The sequence below is a fragment of the Tubulanus polymorphus genome, chromosome 9 (genome assembly GCF_964204645.1).
Source record: "Tubulanus polymorphus chromosome 9, tnTubPoly1.2, whole genome shotgun sequence".
Classification (NCBI taxonomy): domain Eukaryota; kingdom Metazoa; phylum Nemertea; class Palaeonemertea; order Tubulaniformes; family Tubulanidae; genus Tubulanus; species Tubulanus polymorphus.
The window spans coordinates 14,842,689-14,866,119 of NC_134033.1; the positions used below are offsets into that span (position 1 = coordinate 14,842,689).

Sequence of the window (23,431 nt, forward strand, 5' to 3'; positions counted from 1 at the left end):
TTTTCTGGTTAATCGGGATTGGAACGGTGCTGATAACTAGATTGATGCAGGTAGCGACACGATCGCTGAATGATACCCTTATCTTACAGCATCATTAGCTGCTGCAACTGCTGCTGAGGAGACAGAGATAAAGTTTCCATCACTAGCCGCCCGCAGAGAAAAACTATCAAAGTAAATCGTCAAACGGAAATTAATTCTACACGCGCCAAACAGGTAAGCGTTCATTTCAATAAATCATTCTCATTATTGTCAAAATTGTTTTGTGTTTATTTTATTTTTTTAGTTTATCAAATAAATATTTTTCTGAACGAAAACGTTTAATTCAAAAATGATGATTTTCATCGAATTTCGTAATTACTGAGAATAGATTCGCCTAATCAAGCGCGATTAATTCCTCAAATTTTTGCTTAGACTCGATTTTAGGATTTCGAACCGTTCGCGCGTGCATGAAAACGAATGGATCAGCGAATTCAAAATGAGTTGAAAATATCGGAATATTTTTCTCGATCAATTCTGAACTCATCTTAGTTAAACATAAATGTAGATCATGCGCAATTTCACAGGCGCGACTTAAGTCAAAAGTGCTTTTAAGATCTTCAGTAGTCTCAAGTTTTGAGAACGGATAACCGAGACGGTCTCTAAGCCGTGGCTTAGAAACTAGCCCCTCGCACACTTGTGACAAAATGGTCTATAATCTTGCGTCTGAATAATTCTCAGATTCATTTGCCAGCTTTTATTTTTTTCCGAGAATCGTCAAGTTAAAGTCAAATTTAGGTTAGATTCATTTGGGTAAGATAGGGCAGGGTAATAAGTTGGTTTGTAGGTAGTATAAGGCGCGGGTAGGTACTTAGGTATTGGTAGATAGTTAGTTAGGATAATAGGCGAGAGTTAAGATTAAGTGTAGTGTGTATAATTCACGTGATCAAATAACCGGAAGCAATATTCACAGTGTTATTACTACAATTTCCCTTGAGTGAAAATGCCGATAATTTATACCTGAAAGAATTAACCAAACGTCGCCTTTCCTTCGTAACGTATGACGTCATGCGTAACGTATTTGAAACGCCGACGGGGGCAGCGGGTTTCGAGCGGAAACTTTTGAGGGGACGCGCGCGCTTTGACGCCGCGAATTTAATCGCCCGTTAATCCGCGGATTAAATCAATTATTTCGAGCATGTTTTTTTTTACGTACGAAGCGTCGCGCGAATTAATCGAACGACTAAGTGAGGGGTAATTTCGGTTGATGAAAGATACGATTTGAACGACGGCGGATACAACATAACGGTATAATTGGATCGTAGCCCGGGGCGTGTATTTTAAACTGAGTGTTTGATTACTTCGTTAATTCGTCTCTTCTCGAACTTACTGAAATCTTCAATAAAAACTGTCAGTCACTGCGGGGTCGTAACTAACAGCTTACGGGATAAAAATATACACAGCGTGTAGTTCTACCCATCTCCGATCCGCCGCCGTCGTGATATATATTATATATATATATATATATATATATATATATATATATATATATATATATATATATATATATATATATATATATATATATATATATATATATCATTTATTTATAGATATTTTGTTCGCTAAATTTTCGCCGCTTTTCTGTCACGTATTTCGGCTGAGCGCGTATCAATAATGAAATGGCTCGCGCGGACTGAAGTGGAAGATCTTTCCACACTGATCACGTGGTAGCGCCCTCGTAATTTCCGGACGGTTACGTAGTATAGGATCGTGGGTCGCACGACGTCTGGGGCTCTCCATCGCCTACAGTTAACACGAATAGTACTATACCGTATCGAATCCCACACTGTCAAAAAAACAGTCCGAAAAATGTTTCCTAGAGCCGATAGTTTATTCGACGTTCGGGGATACTGTTAAGCCGTAATAAATCATTAGCAGAAGGAAACTTTTCGGACACTTTTTATTCGTACGTATATCGCGGGTAATTTAGGTTACAAATAAAATGATAGCTTGTTTCTCCCAATCGGCCGGGTCACTTTAGTAAACCGCAATTTAGAATTTGTTATCAGTTCATTTCTATAGCTGCCGGGTCAGTTATGTTTGGCTTGATCGTGATTATTTTTCTAAGTATTGAATACCAGGGTGGATAGGCGGCCGGCCGGGTCAACTAATTGATTAGAAGCAATTATGTATTTTTTTAGCCTTATGTTGTCAACAACACGGGCAAATAGTTTACCAATGGTTATAGTACTTGGCACTGTTAGGGGCTATCGGAAGAGAGGGGGTCATCCCTCCAATTGGTCATTCGTCCAAGATTCAACAGTATCAAACATTTGATATCCGACCCTAATTCATGCAGTTCAGTACAGAAATTTAATATAACATTATGAGAGCTGATAATCATCTCCCGACCAAAATTTCTAAATTTGTCAAGGCTTCATTCAAAACCAAGTTGTGGCGATATGTTTGCAGTTTTCCTTCGTATCTATTTCAATTAGTTTCATCGTATTATTTTTTCTTACTTCAAACTGCAAGTAGATATGATTTTCCGCAACGATGTACGACGACCAATGTATATATGGGTTTATATCAAGTAATTTGATTATGTTAATGTATTCTAATTCTATTGATTTTTTGTAAATCCCGTAATCGTCTAGGCGTGGCTAGGATGAAAGGAATCTTATCTATCTTATCTGATCTTATCTGTCACTCCTCGGTGGGACTGGAGACTTCAGCGCGATGCTAAACAGAACCGGTCGTTTTTGTGCCTAACTATTTGTAATAGTAAAGCTATGATAAATGTACCTTACAAAGCCTAAGCTCGCAATAGCGCACGATGTCCACTCTAAAACACGGTACTAATTCGATTATTGATATTCATAGACAACACGAGGTTTCCTGTAAAACAGCGCGCAATCAAATTATATTTGGACACACGCGGACTAGTGACGTCACCGGATGAGCGGGCATGTGAACTAATCCTTAGTTTGATTGAATTCAAACCAGCTGCCGATGGAAAATTGAATAATTAATGTTTCGCGGATTGACAGAAAATAAAGTCACAATAATAACTATGTAATTAGAACTGCGCGTACAAAAAGTCGGCGTTGAGTCCAGTGGAACGGGGAAGGGTAAGGATGTGAAGAGTGACAGTTCACCGGAAACTGTATACCGGAAACTGTTTACATGTGTACAGATCTATAAAATGAACGTTTACTTAGTAATAAATGTCAATTAACTTGAAAGCCTCGTTATTGACATTTAAACGGAAGGTAAATCTCAAAACTCTGAACGACAACAGAGATAGATGATCGGTTTTCATCTATACCGTTAGTTCTCACCCAGTCGCGTTTACATTAATTGTTTAATTGTTTGATTAGCGGCAGGTTTTTTGGGTCAGGGTTTTAGCAGCGAGAGAGAGAGAGAGAGTGGGAGGGAGAGAGAGAGAGAGAGAGAGAGAGAGAGAGAGAGAGAGAGAGAGAGAGAGAGAGAGAGGAGGAGAGAGGAGGGAGAGAGGGAGAGGGAGAGGGAGAGGGAGAGGGAGAGGGAGAGGGAGAGGGAGAGGGAGAGGGAGAGGGAGAGGGAGAGGGAGAGGGAGAGGGAGAGGGAGAGGGAGAGGGAGAGGGAGAGGGAGGAGGGAGAGGGAGAGGGAGAGGGAGAGGGAGAGGGAGAGGGAGAGGGAGAGGGAGAGGGAGAGGGAGAGGGAGAGGGAGAGGGAGAGGGAGAGGGGAGAGGGAGAGGGAGAGGGAGAGGGAGAGGGAGAGGGAGAGGGAGAGGGAGAGGAGAGGGAGGGAGGGAGGGGGAGGGGGAGGGGAGGGAGAGGGAGAGGGAGGGGAGAGGAGAGGGAGAGGGAGGGAGAGGGAGAGGGAGAGGAGAGGGAGAGGGAGAGGAGAGGGAGAGGGAGAGGGAGAGGGAGGGAGAGGAGAGGGAGAGGAGAGGGAGAGGGAGAGGGGTGGGTTTAGCGAGAATTGGCACCGTATAGGGTTAAAACCCGTAAGGTATAATATAACAGACGATGATAACTGCTGTTAACGCGCGCAGCTATAGATTAGTCTGTCTTTTTTACCTCTTACCATCGCTCTTATCACTTAGTTCCTGGCCGAGTGATATCTACAGAATTACCCATCGGTAGAATACGTCATGTGCGCTGAGTCGAAATATACCTAACGGGAAATGTTAATTATTTCCTGACCAAAGATGGCCCCCGTACAACCAGCGATCCCGCCAGGTGGCGTGCAAAACAATAATGTCAACTCGGTTAAAATTCAGGACATTTTTGAATTCAATTTCATCTATAGATTTCTAGCCTGAATTGAGATCGATCTTTTAGGTTCCATACATTTTGTCCATTGGCCCTAGTGAATTATCGAAAGATTGTTATGGATTCTGAGGCATCGTTAGATTAGAGTAGATTACACGTTTATTCATCCTAACAATAATAAATCGTACAGGATATAGCTACAAAATAGCAATTATTTACTAAAAAAGGATATGTACAAAGCAACATTTTGAATATAACTTTCGGCATAACAGGAAGCTACCATCATCGTCCCTTAAGGTTTCATCATTCAATTATATTTATTCATACGGTTTGGTATTAGGGTAAGCCCAAAATTCGTTGTCCGAACGCGCACTGCCGCCACCTGGTGGATCCCCAGCTCGCCGCAAACTGGAACCTCGATCACCGCAGTCGACTTCGGAGTCCTCGGTGATTCGGCAGTAGGGTGCAGCCACGTACACCGGTATTTAAAAGTACGTTATTACGGTTTGTGATCGCTGAAAACGTGTAAGTGACATGTACAAAGCCCTCCCTTTATTGTGTTCATATCAGGAATGACACCCACCTACCTGGTCGACTACCGTTCCCAATCAACACCATTCAAACCGCACATTTTGCTGATTTGAATGATTCAAATTAATTACTTTCAGGCGCTAACGCGTCTCACCGAGATCAGAACATTAACATTAATCATTGTATGAACTAAGGAGTTATTCATCATTGGAGGGCTAGGGTTAACATTCCCCCGGAACAACCAGCGGAGAATTTAAATTTTATTTCAAATAAATGAGATGGCAATCTCAGTCGCACGGCAAGTCGTCACGGCGGATGGCTCCGTTTCGATTCGCGGAGCAGTGGCTATTTACATACAAATATATATCATGCCATTTCTTCAACGGACAGATAGAATTTTTATAAGTTAGCAAGTTTTAAAATCAAGAATCTATTCAATTGAAAATTGAAAATGACAATACGTTTCGGAATCTTACTAGAGATCAACACTTTTTTCGATTTTTGATTGAATAAACTCTTGATTTCAAAACTTATCAAATCTATACATATTGGGTTTTATCTTATTATCTGTTCTCCACGTTTGATTGTGATGGCTTTTCTGCCAAAATTGTTCATCCTGTCGTTCGCTGAATGTGATTATAGTTTGATTACAGTAAAATTCAATTCATATATCATAGAACGATGACCACACTCAAACGTGGTGAACGGATAATAAGATAAAATCCCACTATTTACAGATTAAAAGAATTTAAAAACCAGAATTTATTTATTAAATCTAAAATATTTAAAAGACACGACGTTTCGATCTCACCCTAGAGATCATCGTCAGGTGTGACACCAATTCTTTTAATCTGTAAATAGTGGGATTTTATCTTCATATATCATCTATTTACCGGAAAGCCTGTTATAATGTACGAAGTCTCCACGCAAGTAGACATCGGGCGTGGACATCTTATTGTTTACATACAACAGCGTATGAGCTTGATGCACTTGTTTTCATGTCTATAAACATATACTATTTTGTTAGTATTCTTTTCCTATTTCCATTCACTGGGTTTCATAACCAAATGTGAAGTTTCGCTCTAACGAGTACTATAATTAACTTCAGATGCTTCAGTCACGATCATTGTATGATTTTTCCACCGAATAAACAACTGAATTGAAAATTGAATTTAATCGAGTTCAATCTATTCATATACAGTCAACATCCGTTTGGACAGTACCGATGAGAGCAAAGAGATGTCGCTTGAACGAATCCGGCGGAACGAATGCTATTATCGTGAAAAGATTTTTACAAAATTGTCTTTTTATTTCGATTAATCCTAATTGGACCGTGTACGTATGAGGCAGAAAATGAAAAATCTATCCTCGAAATCTTTCTCTACCCGAGAGTAAAAGATTAAAAGCGTTTTTAAGTATATATCATTATTTTTGTCCGCAGAGAAAAAAGTTGCAGCACTTGAAAAAAGATGGCACTGTGAAGAGTCTGCGAAGTAGTATTTTGAAAGTTCATAGCATTACCATAATTATTATCATTTGTACTCGGAGAAAGGTTGGAGCGCTTGCACTAAAGAAGATGGCGATATAAGGGGCCGTGGCTGTTATTTAAAAATGCAAACGCGTTTAGGTTATTACATAGTGTCTACAATGCCCGTAGCGGTATCCCGTTCAATTCTATTCTAGGAGTGCCCGTAAAACAAAATGGCGGCTTTTTCAATCCAGGGAAATAAGGGTATAGAGGGTGAAAAGAGGGCCAGTGGGTCATAAGGTTAGAGTCAGGTTTAGGATTGGTGTTAGATTAGGTTCTTATTATCATTTTCATTTTACATCGCTGATTGTTTTCGGAGAAAAGTTGGAGCCATTTCATCAAAAAAGACGGCGTTATAACGGGTCTGTGTGTGTGACTGTTTACACGGTATTGATGGCGATTATTAGCGGACAATACTGTTCGTTGTAGTAATTACTGTATACATCCGTATGAGACATGTACACAGGTAGAGTCGGACCATGTAACTATTAGCGAGAAGAGATGCGGCGACGAGATGGATAATCCAGCTTATCATCCGCTCGACCGTTTAAACATCAGACAGCAGCAGTCAGGAGATGATGCTGGGCGGTTACAGCCGCGCTTCATTCAGTATATCAATTTACACTCGATTGATTTCAACATGTAAATTGATAAACGGGTCGCTCGCGTTAACGCGGATCAATTAATTCTCGCTGAAACGCTTTAAACAGTTTGAAATCGAGCTCGGGTAGTTAGCGTAGAGTGTAGCCGCGGCGAGCGAGGTTATAGCTCGCAGCTATCTCCGTTTCGCTACCTGATTATTGCTACTTACTGTAGATAAAAAGGCAGAATTAATGACATGACGTATAGAGATTAAACGTTATCTAATATGTAACAAGATTCATATACAACACGCGACGTAGGGAGGCGAGGGGGGCTGTATCGTGTAAAATCGTCTGTGCGACAATCAGTTATATCCTGTCAGAAAATAGCGTCATCATTTCATCAAAATGACTCAATTTTATATCTCATGAATTCACACAATTTGTGACAAACTTCGCTCGCGGAGGAATTTTCTTGTAATACATCAATCAGTTATTGTTATTCCCGTCTCCGTCTGTGTCTGTCGGTATAGTTAGTGTTTATATCGCGCGCGCGTGGAAAAAAACGAAGAACTTTCCAAGGCTTTCTCCGCTAAACACGATCGATCGTTTCGACGAGTTGAGGAGATTATAAACGTAGGAGAAGTAGAGGTGGATCGTAGTGGAATGAAAATACGAGTGGTTTTAATTAAAAGTTTGATGTAGTCTTCAATGAAAGCCGCCTTCGTCGTGTTCATAGTAAAGATTCATTCTAGCTGATCCGTGGAGGGGCTTGGTTTTCGATCCTTGTTCTGGGTACTACTACACTACCGTCGGGAAGGTTGGAGCTGAATCGGAAATGGCGATTGCCGAACCCGGTCCTCCAGGGAAACCAGTTCCTCCGAGGGGAAACTGAAAAATCGTTCCTCTATCAGAGAAAAAAATGCCTGATCCAATCTAAATCAGTCAGCGCTCTCTTCTATATCGGGAATCTTTTTAGTACTTGAGTCGGCGGTCAGCTTCTTACAGATACAGTCGAATCACGTTCTATCAAACGTCAATCTGTCACGTTAACGCTGTAACGCAAGCGTTACGCTGCCTGACGTTCTAGTCAGTATCATTATTACCCTCTGTGGGATTTCGGTTCCATCTATCACTAAAGGGTCCCATTCGCCTGAGGCCACTTTAGTATCGGCAGAACGTAGTTGAGATTTGTAGAGGAATAAGTAACAACAGACTTTACTGCGGCTGGTTTTTATAGCGCCGACGACTCATATTGGTGGAGGTCACAGTGGTCTCACTGAAAGACGTGGTCTCACTGAAAGTGGTCTCACTGAGAGGTCACACTCAAAGAGGTCACACTGGTTTTTCTGAAAGTAGCCTCACTGAGACAGGTCAAACTGAGAGAGTTCACATAGGGAGTTCACATTGAAAAAGGTCACACTAGTGTTCTCACTGAGAGACCATTGAGAGGTCACACTGACAGAGGTCACGTGGGGAGGTCACAATGAGAGAGGCTACATTGAAAATGGTCTCACTGAGACAGATATTATATCATTGTAGGAGTTGGGACAGGCCACATTTTTCAGATCTATTTTCTTTAAGGTTTTGTCTCCGATTCTTTGATGTTCATTTCGTTCTGATTGAACATTGTAACATAAAGATAATTAGAGAACTTAAAGAGACATGTCACGTGACCACACGCTTACGTATACGCAGACGACACAGCTACTTCATCTTGTATGTGTTTTCTTCGTGTAGAATTTTGTAACCGACATAAGCAGGGGAGCAACTAGGAGGATCTCGTATCTCGCTAGTCTGTCTCAGTTGCTGCGAATCGGAGCGCAGTCGACATAAGCTGGGCTGCGATCACGGTAGCTCTCAGTAGCGTCGGTAGGAGTCGGTAGGCGTCGCTCGTCGAGCCAGCCTTCAGAGTAACATGGGGGCCACTGAAATGGCATCCGTTCGTCAAAATTGATCATAAATCAGCCGTAGACGTCCAACACCTACCGATCGTTAAATTGCGAACATCGTCTCGAGGATTGTTCTCTCACCCGATGATTAAAGACCACTATGGGTAGTCTATATCATTCTGTTAGAGCAACCTAGCTCAAGTTTGAGTTCAAATCTGCATATGACAGGCTCTATAGGCAAGAAAAAACAAACAATGAAAAGTTCAATTTCTAAGCATTATGATAAAAAAGAGAGGATAAAAGGAGCTTGTTGTGTGTGGGTCAAGCAGAGCCTTTATGAGGCTGCTGTCGCGAGCGCTAGTAATAATTGGATGGAAAAATGAAGCAACGAAGGGAAAAGAAATGAGAATTGATAAATTTCGTAAGTTTAAGGAGAGTTTGTATAAGCTTGAAAGTTGAATAAATGCTTTATATTCGAATATAATTTACAGTGTACAACAGCATAATAATACAAAATACAGGACCCAGTTCCACAGTTCTGTGTTAAGATTTGACTCCGAGTTAAGATTTGAAAATGCACTAATCTTAACTCAGAGTCAACTCTAACTCACAACCTGTGGAACTGGATCCTGTAGGGGTATGTACAACCCTAAGAAATCGTTTATGTTAAGCAGTACCGAAGAAGTTGCAATTATAACAATTAAGGTTAAACGATGGATGTTATCGAAAGGCGGAGGTGAGGAAGGATATGTGAGTTTAAGTATTTTCAATTTAAACTATGCCAGCACACGATAGGGTTTTTCACGGTGGCAATTTACATACACCCGAACAACGCGCTCGAGCAAATTTACTGGATCAGCATGACGTCACACATAGATAGACATTTTCTTTGATCTTAAAATAGGGATTGTCGCCGTTCATTTATTTGATTGGTAGATTTCGTTTTATTTTTTTTCTTTTCATTTGGTCTACCTTAATAACCTTGTGAGTTAGAGTTGACTCTTAATACCTTAATAACCCTCCACCTGCCAGGATCGAAACAGGGGTTTTCATTTCGAAATCGGAAATCGAAGCACAGACAATATACGAAGTTGCGTGATCGGCAGTCGAATTTACAGAATTTTTTTCTGTTTAAATCGAAGTACACAATTGGGAAAATCGGTTCATTCAAACAATATTTTAACCAGCCTGAACCAGCAAGCGACCGATCGGGGTTAATTCAGTTGGCTGCCCTACTTGGATGGTGCTACCATATTGTTGTGATATTGGTAATATGCTAACTCGGAGATTTCAACTGATCAATTTCAAATTCAGAGTTCAATTCCACTGATTCCAATCGTTCAAATATACATTCTATTTTGAATTTAAGAATATTCATGAACGTGTAGTAAACGCATTTTAAACGTATTCGTATTTTGAGAAAATCGGGTCAACCAGTATAGCAGGCGAACGCCAGCCCTGGCAAGCGGATATCAACCGGGCAGAATTTATGACAAACAATTACAGAAATCTGATTGGATGTTTAATAAAAGTGCCGTCGATAGTAACAAATATAGTGCGTAAATCTCGCGGGAGAGAATTCCAGTCACGAGAATATAACGAGATTTCACCGAGAGATTTCGTCATCCGACATAATTTCATTCTTTTTTTTTAATTTTCTATGGAATAATCGTTCGCCGGTGTCGCTTTCTTTACGCCCCGAATCTGACGACGACATGGGCGTCAACGGCGCCGGTAACCCAGACAATAGAGCTCGCCGGTTTGATCGTAGATGCCGCTGGAACTGAGAGAGAGGGGAGGACGCGGAATAAACGAACGGTAAATTCTCCAGCGAGATAATCTCAGTCAATTAACCGATCACTTCACATTCATCACTAGTCGTTATTATTCATCCCGCCGAGATGTGATCAACTAAAAACATTTCCATTCGGACTGTTAACTGTTCCCCGCGCGACGTAATCATACGCGAATCCGGCGCCGACTGCGGCGACACTGATTGCCCAATTCGCTGATAACTTCACCTCTGATTTCGTATTCAGATTTCAGTTTTATATATAAGCGTTAATGTCCTTGTGGGATTTCGTCGGCTTCGGGGGATAGGGGTAAATACCTAGGAACCTGTCATCGATAACGACTCGTCGGCAGTCTCATCACAGCTAACCACCTACACTACTTTCACTGCGTATTAATTTGTATTTACTCGCTCGATATCTCCGGGGAAATTACTGTCTATAAATGATTTTAGGGTAAATAGAAAAGCTGAATATTTATGTCGAAAATATTTCTAGAAATGAAGCTTCGAAAATAGAAATTTCAGAATTCAGAATCAGGCTTCGGTATTTCGTAGCGAAGCGTGTGCTCCGCGAAGCGGTTATACAAGTCGTGTCCGGTAATGAAATGTTGTATCGCTGGCCAGTTGTTCAATCTAAGATGTTTTTGGTACAAAATGCTTTGCAAAACTAGGATTTAGGAGAACACCCCCAACCCAGAAAGAGGTGCACCCCAAAAGTAGGGCGCATCGTATATTTAAAAGGGCACCCCGAGAAAAGCTAATCGGAAAAGAGCTCGAAATACAGAGAACAAGGTTATGAATTTGAACTTTTTTAGGTATCAGCTTGATATTTGTTATTTTCCCGTGACATTTCGCGGTAGATCGATATTTCTAGGAGGAGATGCGTAGGCCTACCCTTGCACTCTCCCCTTGGAATCCAACATTGGGATCCATCCTCGCGATAACGATCGCCGGGATAGCGACATTTATCAACGGGATAGTCTTATCATGACGGGGCTGACACGCCGCAGCCTGGTAGTGTATAGGGCGTAATACGGGGTTGTAGAATTTAATCGCAAGCAAGTGTTAAAATCTGATGTGCATGCGAATTAGTGTGAGTCGCTACAGCCTGTCAGTATCGAGTATCTTTCGAGTACCATCGACAGCCTCTTCTCGTGTCCATCCCATTCCACCAAAATATGTCGGTTAGATCGAATGAGACCTTTCGTTGCTCTCAATTATGATTGTATTTTTCAGGTTTCAACGATCATGTCGTCGTGCAAGCGTTTACTCGGAGTATTTCTAGTGATTGTAATCAGTGTGTCGGGCATCGGCGGTCATCAACTCAGAAAGAAACAATCGTCGTATTTCAACGGAATATCCGAAATCAAATCCAGGAAAATCATCGACAAACTTCGCGAACTTATGGCTAATAACGAGTTAGCGCGTCATCGAGAAGCGACGCCTGTCGACTCGATTAGCAACGATAAAACTGACCTTCCCGATCTCAAGGTCATCGGTTCGGAAACCGCCGAGAAACGGGAACCGAAATTTAACCCGTCTGGATGGCGCCGCAAGAGGTCGCTAGGAGACTATAGCGCCGGGTTGAGTAGATCCGCTAGTCTATACGATTTACGGCGATTAATAGAAAATCTGAGGAAGAAGTTTAATGTAGAGAGGAGAGGAGAACCGAATTTCACAGCTTCCGGTTGGAGGAGAAAACGTAGCCTAGCAACCGGATTCATGGCGCTTAAAGGTCATATTCGCCACCAGAGGGAGTTACTGGCGAAACGGGCTAAACCTAAATTCAGAGGTTCGGGTTGGTAAACTGTGTGTCAGAACTTATAAAAAAAAACATCGAAAAAATTGTATTTCGACTGGATGATTAAACAAGGTCAATCGCAATTTGTCAATTTATACTCGATATTTTTGTAGGAATAAAATAAGATATGCGTCGATCTGACATCCTCAAACACGTGTGTGTCCTATTCACTCATCATTTACAGATGGAGTATATGTATTTGGGAGGGAGGTGAATAGATATCTTCGTGGTTTAATGAGAGAGGGTTTAAAAAGTTAGGGGCATGGGGAAGGGAGGTTAAATAGAGGTGTGGAATAGGCCTACTAAAAAAGGATGAATTTGTGTGGTGTTTAAATGAGAAAGATGGAGAATAGTAAGAATGGAAGATGGAGGATCTTATTGAAGGTACATAGGAGGTGTGAAGAGGGCGCAAAATGAGTTGGAGAAGGGGAGAGAATGAGAGATAAAGGACCATGTAGGGATGTGAACGTTAAATATCGATTATTTGTAGTTGCTGGTGACGTCACATATAACAGGGGAGAAGATAGAGAGAGATGGAGCCGAACAGACGAGTGATTACCACAGCTGATAAACCGTACATGATAATCCGTTTATATCGACATCGAAACTGTCGTGTCAACACAAAACATCCCCAGCTACCAAACGTCTCGCTAGCTCGCGTCTCTGTGTGTGAGCGTGTGCCTCAGAAAACTGCATTTCTTCACTCGAACTCCAGCCCGTTGCATTAACCAACACCCCAACACCCCCGCCCTCGAAACTTCCTTTCAATGTCAGTCAATACACTCTAGTTCAATCTCCTGTGCAACTGACATCCCCTAAAGTCGTCCTCCCAGCCAACCAGTCCCTGCAACGTTAGTCCTTTTCTTCAGGAGGGCTCCTCTCTAAGGGAACCCGTTCTGGACAGCAGCTGCCGCAGTCCTCCCTCCGACAACAGCGATGTCCTCAGTCGTCGGTGCAACAGAATTCTCCATTCAGCACATGAAAAGCATTAAGTTTGTTGATATATGTATCTTTATTCAAGAATAACATTTTATGAAATTCTAATAGCCTGTTCAGTATGTCTGTTATACAGGACATTTACTTATGGAATCGATGTGAAATCATAATTGTTTCAATATGTAAGAACATTTCTTACTTGAAATCATTTTGATATTTCAATCTCTGTACTTAAATTCTGCCATTGCATTCGTCGTTTCAACAGTGACTACAAAATAAAAACGCATTACGAAGCGCTGAATTGAAAAACACACACATGTTATTCATTCATGCAAATATCATTAACTTACATTGCGGATGTATTTTGTTGTAGCGTGCTGCCGTCTGGTGTAATTGACTGGAACGATTAGTGTCGTTTCTTCCAATTATTTCATCTGCGGTTAGATTTTCGTTGCGAACGAGGAAATAAGTTTCTACAGGTCCAATCGATCGCAGGTTGGTTTTACCTCGCGATTCTACAGTAAAACCTCGTTTATGCACCTCTCTGTAAATATGCAAAGCATAGTACAACGAGTAGCTGGGAGTATTCCACTTGTGGCAAGCGAGGATCCTCTAGGTGCGCTGATAGTCACTCGGATGTCCCCGCGTCAATCGACGAAAGCCATACCGAACAGTAGAACAAGTCAATCATCAAGGGTTTGATTTCTTGGGCGGATGGGTTTCCGCTAAGCGGCCACCAGTCTTTTAACAAGCCAATCAGATGGGTTGCGTTGTTTCTGTGGCAGACTGGTGGCCGCTTAACGGCAACCTGTCTTGGTCATCTTGGTCAATGATATAGACCAATGAAGGGTTTGCGGCCAGGGTTTGTGTTGTCATGCTCTAAGGCGGGAGGCAATCAAACCCTGCAAGCGAGGCCATGAGCCAAATGCTTTAACCATTAGGCCCTCGGGTCTGGTTGATAATCACGCCATCTAGTGGCTGATGTTGTAAGTCATTCACGTCGACTTACTTGTAAGTATTGTGACTTATATGAATACGGTTTTTCTGCCCGTGGCTTTCCATTTGTGACGTCACAGTTACCGTTTTACCAAACACGTTATAACGTGGTATTTTACAGCCGACAACGCCACCTATAACATCTCCCGAATGTATACCGATACGAATCTACGCAAAAACGAAAATTATTCATTTGTGAAAATTTCTTTGATTGAACAGTGCACAGATCTGTGTGACTAACCGGTAAACCTTCACTGGTAACGGGTGATGTGACTTCATTCGCTAATTTCATCATTCCCAGAGCGACGTTACAAACTCTTTCTGCGTGACTTTTAACTGGGTCGGGAATTCCGCTAGCTACCAAATAAGCGTCCCCTATCGACTCAACCTGAAATCGTTTAAATTTTAAGTCACCGATAGATATTCGGGTTCAAAAATCATTGCAATATTACAGATTCATACAATACACAGCGTCACCTAGCGATAACAGTTGATAACTATTAATAGTAGCGTAAGAAAGCGCCACCTAGCGGTACGTGATAAAACTGCTTGTTAATAAGTAACACTGACCAACGACACCCCTCCTCCTGAAGGTCGACACTGATATCGCTCTAAAAGCAGTTTTGAACACAATTGAGCACCCCAAAGTGCCAGAAGACATGAAATTGGTCCCCTTGGAATATCACGAACCAATCCCCCTTTCCAGACATCGCTGGCTGTATGCCTGGAATGGATTTCAGTTCCGTAAGAACAAAGAGTCGACATATACGTAAGCTAAAGTGTACAAGTCCGTGGTTAGACAGATAATCTTACAACTCACAGCAGTTACATCACGAGCCGCGTAAATCCGGTTGTTCGACTTACCCTGAACACGCCATGAATATTACATAAGCTATCAAACTGACTGTTTAAAATGTTAATCAAATCAATAATAAGTGAAGGATCGACGCGTTCGCACATTTGAGTAAACATCACGAAATCACAGAATAACAATGTCACATTCTTATATAAACCTACAATGAATAAAAAAAGAATCATGCTTTTTTCCAATCGAAATTACGCAATATCGTTTTTCTTAATTCTCTTTTGATCTTAACCCGCTTCGTGCGACGCGCCATCTTTTAGCCGCAAGGCAGCACTATCGGGTAACAATGAGTACATGACGTCCTCAGTTTTACGTCGTTGCTCTCGCAGCGCTCGTTGTTGGTGTTTGACGATGAATCGCAATTTGTCCAAATCGTTTTCGGTATCAAAATCAATCTGAAATTGGGACAAGATTATCGAGGAAATAAGATGGATTTACCAAGTAAAATGGGCCAGTTAGATGAAATAGTAGGGTGTTTGTGAAACTAAACCCATATATACAAATCTTAACGGTTAAGTGCGAAATTTTGGAATTTATAAGTTCTTACGTCATTGATATCTATATCTTTGAAATCATAATCTGTTCCGAAATCCGTTTCTCCTTTTTCAGCGTTTTTATTTTTGTCAAAGATTTCTAGAGCAGCAGATCGTGTGACGTCATCATCGCCATTCGCCGAAACGCTTAGAAAAGTCATTGACATGGTATTAGTATATGATGCAATGTAAAAACGTTTGAATAGATTTATTGATCATAGATTCAAATTGTACCCGTTTGTCAGTAACATACGCCTAGTGACGTCATGCATGGAAATATCGGACATGCGCATTCCTCGATTTTCAAGGTCATTTAAACTGTCTATTTTCGGGGAACCGAGGAACAACATGCAACTGTTGTCTTCCATCCAAATCATTTCTCCTGAAATTTGAATGAATATATCAGACCTAGTCTAATGGTAGAGGAGGCGCATTGAGCCTCCCTAAAAAATCCACTAATACAGCAACGACACTTCTACTTCACCTCCTAGCTATCAATGTTTTATCAACGACGTTGTTGGTAAAAATCGGCAACAAAAAACTGGAGAAAAAATTGTCACCGCAGGTGCAAAAGAAAAATATTACTCAGGGTGGCTCCATGTGAACGGTCGGCTCCATGTATCCCAGTCTCCCCTACGTGTGTACAGAAAGAATTTAGCTTAAGAATTTATCTCTTACCGTGTATCACCAATAGAGGGCGTGTTGTAACGGCTCGCTTGAATCTATTGTGTAATTTTGATTTGAAATCTGATTCGGCTAAAAAAAGACAATTACATGCATTATAGATAGATAATGACCCCTTGGAAAGATGTAGAGTGTTTAGGGTTGTTAAGCTTATGCGGCTTATGCTGTGGAAGGCGATGTTCGAAAACAGGCTTGGAAAAAAATGTCAAGAATTTATAGATTTAGGTAGTCATGCGGCTGCCAGTGTCAGACTCGGCGGTTGCTTACCACTCATCGTTTCTAAATGAGTTATTTCTGTCGCGTATCTTTCGTGCACGTGATTCCTCCTAGCGGTCAGCGTGAACGGGGAACATATGAATTTCCGTATGGTTTCTATCGTAAATTCCAAACACCTCGGATACGTTATCTCAAACGCATCGGACACCTTTAATAATAGATATCCAGAGTCAAGTAATTTAACGTAATTGGGATACCGGCATCGCTACAGTGGCAAGCGAGGATTCATCGATCATCCACCAGGATCGCTAGTGGCACTGGGTTACCGAGCTATGATTTCCATCTACATTTTAATCAAATTCGAATCAACTTTTCTCATAAGAAAGAGAGTCAATTTTCAGAAAAATCGATACCATAAACTGAGAGTGAGAAAATGAATCTTTTATCCGATGACTAGTTTGATAATTTTCGGATTTGGAAGCCTAAAAATCGTGTTCAGATTTCATCGAAAATGAACTGATTTTCACTACGAATAACCCAGTGTTTTGTCGCGCCATCTGGTGCGTGTCGGTATACCATTAGATTGATTACGATTTCAAGAATAGTCGAATACCTTTGAAAGAGGTTTAGTCGTTTTAGGCATCAGTTTTTGTATCTGAAATCCGACTTGTTTCAACGACAAATCGACGTCGAATACCACGTGATAAGGAAAAGCGTTTACGAACGTTTTCGGATCAATTTGAATCCGTTCTGGAAAAGTCGGCGAAAATCCGCGAAACAACTTATGAATTCTGAACAACATTTTCCATTTGGATTTCGTAGATTTCGCTTTCGAGAGCGGGAGATATTCTTCACCCAAACTGCGCCTAATCTCTTCGATTCTCCGTCGCACTAGCTCTAAATCCTACCAGACAAACATGAGATCGAAAAATTGAAAATGAAAACTCGAAATCAAGTAAAACAGCTGGTCTAATTCGAACATATCGCAGCTGGTGTATGTTTTAAGTTTTGAAAATTAGAAATTTTGAGTTCGATGAAATAAAAACGAAAGAATCGATTGCTTCTAAAAATGAAAAATCTAAGATAGCAACAATATTGTTAAAAACGTAAATTAGTGAAAGTTAATCAAAATAGTTATGATTGATAAAACTTCAAATCAAATGATAGTAGATCGAAGAACGTAGTAATAATTCGTAAAAATATGAATTATTTTATATCAAAACAGTAATAATCGATAAAGATTTACGTGAAATTTAGTAAGTTTATTTAGTCGAAATAAAATGTAGATGCATTACGATAGTTAGTATGTTTACCCTTTTATTGATCTGATGTTCTGCGTGTTTTTTCGTCTGCGCGACAAATGTTGGAATATCTTCTGATTCATCGATTTTATAGTTAGTATCTAGTGTAAATACGGTGTGCTGTTTTTTATTCTGACGTCCGACTGTTTCCACATCGATCGACACGACTTTCGTATCGATTCGTTTATCGAAGTAAATATACGCGATTTCGCACAAAAATCCTACAATATTCAAAAAGAAATATCTATATATATAGAAAACGTATTCTTAACTCACGAATTCAATCTAATTCACAACTGTGGGACTGGATGTTGAGGTCTGAGTTGACTCTAGCTCAAAACTATGGAACTGGATCCTGAGTTCAGAGATAGCTCAACTCACTGTGAAGCTGGATCCTGAGTTCAGATCAAATTCTAAGTCACAACTGTGGAACTGGATCCTGAGTACAGAGATAGCTCAACTCACTGTGAAGCTGGATCCTGAGTTCAGAGCAAATTCTAACTCACAACTGTGGAACTGGGTCCTGAGTACAGGGATAACCCTCAACTGTGGAATGAGAGGTCAGCAAAAATCAATAGACTTACCTTTAACGAATGACTGGAAACCATGCAGGTGTGAGTAGAAATGTAGGATGATATTTTCCGGACTCGAATTCGGATCAGGTCTGTATGATGGAGGGTCGCCGTTAGGAAATTCATTACTGAAATAACTGCCGTGCAAATAATCTAGATTCTCGATAAATTTCAGTAGATTATTTCCTAAAGTTCTCAGCACTTCGTCGTGTCCACTTTTACGCAGAAAATGTAGGAAAAAACTTCCGAATTGTTCCAGTACTTTTTCTTTATCGAGAAACGCTGAAAACAAAAAGAAAACCCTTCCTTATCCCTGAATCCCACTAAACAACCTCTCAGGGGCATTGCGGTTCGCGGGTTCATGACGAGGAGAGCGTAGGAAAGAACCCAGAAACTTTGACCCCACCGGGATTCGAACCAACGAACCCTTGACTGACTCTTACCTGATTCTAGAACAATTGCATCTAGTAATTTCTGTAAGGTGTTCTCATTGTATTCACCGGTTCTAAAAACCGATTCCGGTATTTTGCTTTTAGTTCTAGAATAAACGAACATAGTATGATTATACCACATAAATTGTAAGGAATTATCTGATCCTTTTTAAACAGTTTTGTTTTCGAGACGTAAACTTACAGGATGTTTTTCCAAACTTTTTGTCCATGTTGTTGAATAACGAAATTTCGAATGGCAGCTGGGAAACAGGCGTACTGAAAAATTAAAACATACATACTATTATTCGTAATGAAATAATCCAGATTTTCTAAAAATCGGGATTTTAGATTTTACTAACCATGTTTTCAGATTAGTGACTGAATAACCGAATGATTTCAGAATGTCATTTTCTGAGGGGGCCGTTTCAAAGAACGACCGATTGTTTCATTAGGCACGAGAACGCTTCATACAACGTTAAATCATTCTCTGTAACGGGCCCTAATTTTGTGAACGAATGGCATTCCTGCTCCACTGCTAAGCGCGCCTGGTAACCCGGGCTCTATCGTATTCGAATAGTCAAAAACGAATCAAGCGAAAATTCGATTATCAGCGATTCAAAACAGATCATTGTTTGAATTGCGCCGAACTTTAAACAATTTCGAAAAATAGCAGTCTATGAATAGCATCTTGATGTGTTTCATGTATTTTGTTGTCACTGTTTTCCAAGCCTGTTTTGTTGACTATGATATAGTAGAAACGTCAATAATTCGATATGAAGAAAACGTGGGATTTTCTATATCAGGAAACAGTCGTACAGTCGTTTCTTTCTAATATCTTGAAGCACGAGCACTTTGCTAAGTAATCAGATATTCCCGTGGGCTTTTATCGAAAAATATGTCATTCGTTATTCTACTTAATGACAAAAAGAAGATTTGATAAAATTTCATGCAAGTAAGGTAAAACGATGCCTGGCTGGATACGTACGTATTTTGTCACCGAGACCTACGGTAAAGGAATTCGGTTAACAAACGATTTCAGAAATTTATAGTTGTGCACTTTACTTTACTTCATTTCTGATCGAATAGAAGTTAGATAATCCTCCTCGATAATGGTATGATAATGATTTATCGCTCAAAAGCACTTTACATCATAAAATCTAAAAAATCACAAACATCATCTTATAAAAAATACAGATTGTATTTCAATAACTAAAAGCTATATATAATGTCACCAAAAAAAACTTGAAACACCATATCAATATACATATCTAGTATTAATGATTCTCAGTATATCAAACGGAACGCAATGTCCATAAATCGTGTATATTCATTTTTGTTGAGAAACGAATTATTACAACGCCTGGTGACAATGTTGATGACAGGAACGAGGAGAAACTGTACAATGACCGTTGCCACATCTGTGCTCACATATCGTATGTTTGAAGTAAGACGATAAATCTGAAACAGTAGGACAGTGGGTAGGTTTCGATTGAACGTATATTCCGGTTTAGGAATATAATTTTTGCGTATTAAAAACTCGAATTAAAACTAATCAGGTTTACAGATAATGCTTTATACAGAGTATGGACGAAACGAACGCGCGAGATGAGAATTCTGCAATATCGAAACCGATCGAAACCTGCTCGAATGAAAGTCGATTTTTTCAGACGCAAATTCATGAACTAACTGTCCGTAATCCAGCGAAGCACGTGACTTACTTCGGCCAGGTGTTCGCGCAGACGGCACTACGCGCGAACGTGTGCGCGCGCACTCACGCGTCGTTTACCATCTCAGAAAATTCAACATTAGGTTTCCATGACAACTGCGTCCAAATCCGGGAATCGCAGGAAAAACTCGGTAATTCCTACAAACGTGTCTTGCGTCGGTTGACGGTTAGTCGCAGATATATAGCTCCAGCTACGACTGTCTCACTGCGCGCGTATCAGGTGCGGACTTAACGTATTCCACATTCATATATAGATGAAACGAGGTAACATAATTTTTTTCATATCGTCGCGTGAACTGTCACGTTTTTTTTTCTGCCAATTTAAGATTATATTTATTTTCTAAATATTCAAACAATCGTTTAAAGGCGTGGGAACGGTATCGTAATAGGTATTGATTTATTTGAGAAAAAATCTTTTTTCTCTAATCGGCTCGAGTAAAAGAGGACTTTTGGTAATCCTTCAATAAGATACGGTATAAGAACGACCATGCTTTTTACAGACCGCACAGTTTTCCTGGTCAGCTTAACGCCTATTCGAGGCGTGTAGCCTTCTCCAAAAATCAAGCGGAATAACCCCCAAAAACGGGGCAGATGATTAGAAAAAACAGGCTTGGTTAGCTAAACTTCCATTGAGATATATGTATTGGGATTTTATGTGGGATTTTATGGGGCTGAATAATCATGTATGCATGTTATGCAGTGTATGTATGTAGTGTTTGGGGATGTCTGTGTATCCAGGCCAGCAGCCAGGGTTATCCGAGGCCATTTCCTTTAAACAGACAAAATGCAAATTCGTCCAATAAAAAAGCATCTTCTGGGGGAACAATAGCAGCGTTGAAAAATTTCTTTTTAAAGATCATCGCACACTAAGCATAACCAGAAAATGAAAGTGGTCCTACCGGGATTGGAACTCGGCACCTTCTGCATTCTAAACGTGGGTAATAACCGCTAGACTACAGAACTGCAGTTTCCTTGTCAGTAAGCTTTTCTGGTCACTGAAAGGACTATAGGTGCGCGGCGACCAGTCACGTGTAGCGACTGGTGGTCGAAAAATGCACTATTCACGCTAAGACTAGGGTGAAGATATTGCGTCGAACTTTCCACGGTGATAAGGACAATAAAGGCAGGGAGATTAGAATAGAAGATTCGAATGTTGTTTCCATTTTTGAAATTTCTTATTCATTTACCAAACTTTAGATAAGTAAATGATCACATTTTAATGAAGTCCGTATGTAGGCGCCTGTGTGCGCGATTCGATCCTATGCATGTGTATTACACAATTATTTGCGGGTTACAAATAAATGATGGACGCTTAATCGATTTCATCAGATTTAATCAGAGATTGATACTGACAGTTACTCATCTTTCATGTAATAACTATCGCGTCTTATAGAAATCTCGATCAGAAAATTACAAAAACAACAAAATTAAATATCGATTTGTACTTGTGCAGATACGTGTAGATCAAGAATTACCATAGGACTATATATGGTGTGTTCGAGGCAGATTCCAGACCCTCTCCAAGTGCTGTTACTCCGGCTTTGTCTATAGCCTCGTCTCATGATCCTGTTCCCGCTAAGCTAACTGAATAGCTACATCCAACTCCCCTCTCCCCTCCCACCTTATTCAGCTCCTACAGCTCCATGTTAATTCCCTCCAAGTTCACTCACTTCATTCGATTCCACTTAATCCCTCTCCTTGCTGCGCCTCCAGCTCTGATTCCCTGTAAGCTCGCTATAGAGTTTCTTCTAGCTACATCCAATTCCGTCCATCTCCCTTCAGCTACAACTCGCTACAACTCACATCTCCTTCCTGCTCCATACAACTCAGTGACAGCTCCTTGATGCCCCATAAAACTCACAGCTCCTTTCTGCACCATACAACTCACTTACAACTCCCTCCTGCTCTATACAACTCACTCACATCTCCTTCCTGCTTCATAAAATTCACAACTCCTTTCTGCTCCAGTCAACTCACTTACAACTCCTTCATGCACCATACAACTCACTCACATCTCCTTCCTGCTTCAAACAACTCACAACTCCTTTCTGCTCCAGACAACTCATTTACAACTCCCTCCTGCTCCATAAAACTTACAGCTCCTTTCTGCACCATACAACTCACAGCTCCCTCCTACTCCATCCCGCTGACTTCAGCTCACTTAATCACCACATCTTTGATCGATTTAATCAAGTAATTTGATAAACTAGTTGCAGGATTTATGATTGAAAGCAGTAGAACTGGAATTGATTAATCCTCGTCGTCATCATAAATCATTGAACTGATGCTGTAAAACGCGTCGCCGCATATTTTAGCACTTTTTGCTCTGTCTGTTGATCGATTAAATTGCAGTTCATGTAAAATGTCGAAATTTAATTGTTTTTTCTACGGTAAGGAAGTGACGAAGTAATTCCCGATAGTACGTTTTTATTTGCGGTGAATTTGACGATTTCCCGCGAGTAATTAACACATTCAGCCGGTTATAAATTCGGCATTCAGCTTCCTACTCAATCAGAGCTAACGGCTAAATGGTTCATGGCGCAGTCCAAGGATGCATCGATTCCCGGGGTAGTTATACATTTGCGCGTGACATTTGAGACCAGTCCGAGACCAACTCGGTTCCAGACAACCTAATAACTTGACACCAGTCTAAGCTCATGTTGGTTTTACATAGCAAATCTTGAAATGAAAGACAGTTTTTGAACTTACGCCGCGACTGTGCAACTGAGCCAATGGAGTTAAGTCCAAAAGTGGTCTTTTTAGATCTTAAGTTGTTAGATTCGCTATAGAAATAAGATGTTCTTAT

At 40.6% G+C, this 23,431-nt stretch overlaps 2 protein-coding genes across 2 annotated transcripts; one reads left to right on the forward strand and one right to left on the reverse strand.

The window, feature by feature from the left end:
• Positions 1–132: 132 nt before the first annotated feature.
• Positions 133–12,371, forward strand: LOC141910969 (uncharacterized). Its single transcript, XM_074801877.1, has 2 exons — positions 133–213; positions 11,801–12,371. Exon 2 carries the CDS (start codon positions 11,813–11,815, stop codon positions 12,368–12,370), a length of 558 nt encoding a protein of 185 aa, XP_074657978.1. The 5' UTR covers positions 133–213; positions 11,801–11,812; the 3' UTR covers position 12,371.
• A 1,148-nt stretch (positions 12,372–13,519) lies between these two features.
• On the reverse strand, positions 13,520–22,691 carry LOC141910598 (guanylate cyclase soluble subunit beta-2-like). The gene is made up of 16 exons (XM_074801290.1): positions 22,638–22,691; positions 19,102–19,175; positions 18,912–19,006; positions 18,481–18,750; positions 17,909–18,117; positions 17,209–17,499; positions 16,647–16,803; positions 16,374–16,451; positions 15,930–16,077; positions 15,710–15,842; positions 15,395–15,557; positions 15,162–15,310; positions 14,539–14,685; positions 14,311–14,465; positions 13,652–13,845; positions 13,520–13,569 (listed from the first exon to the last, which is right to left on the reverse strand). The coding sequence occupies exons 1-16, from the start codon at positions 22,689–22,691 to the stop codon at positions 13,520–13,522; spliced, it is 2,367 nt and encodes a 788-aa protein (XP_074657391.1).
• Positions 22,692–23,431: the final 740 nt, after the last annotated feature.

Bases quoted from the DNA above. Each gene is read 5' to 3' on its own strand.
- LOC141910969 (XM_074801877.1), top strand. From the start codon at position 11,813: ATGTCGTCGTGCAAGCGTTTACTCGGAGTATTTCTAGTGATTGTAATC.
- LOC141910598 (XM_074801290.1), bottom strand. From the start codon at position 22,691: ATGAGTTGTCTGGAGCAGAAAGGAGTTGTGAGTTGTTTGAAGCAGGAA. The intron at 16,804-17,208 runs GTATTCGACTAT...CTATTATTAAAG, and splicing joins CGACTAAACCTCTTTCAAAG to GTGTCCGATGCGTTTGAGAT. The intron at 15,843-15,929 runs GTACAATTTGAA...GACTTTTCTAAG, and splicing joins CGTATGTTACTGACAAACGG to CGTTTCGGCGAATGGCGATG.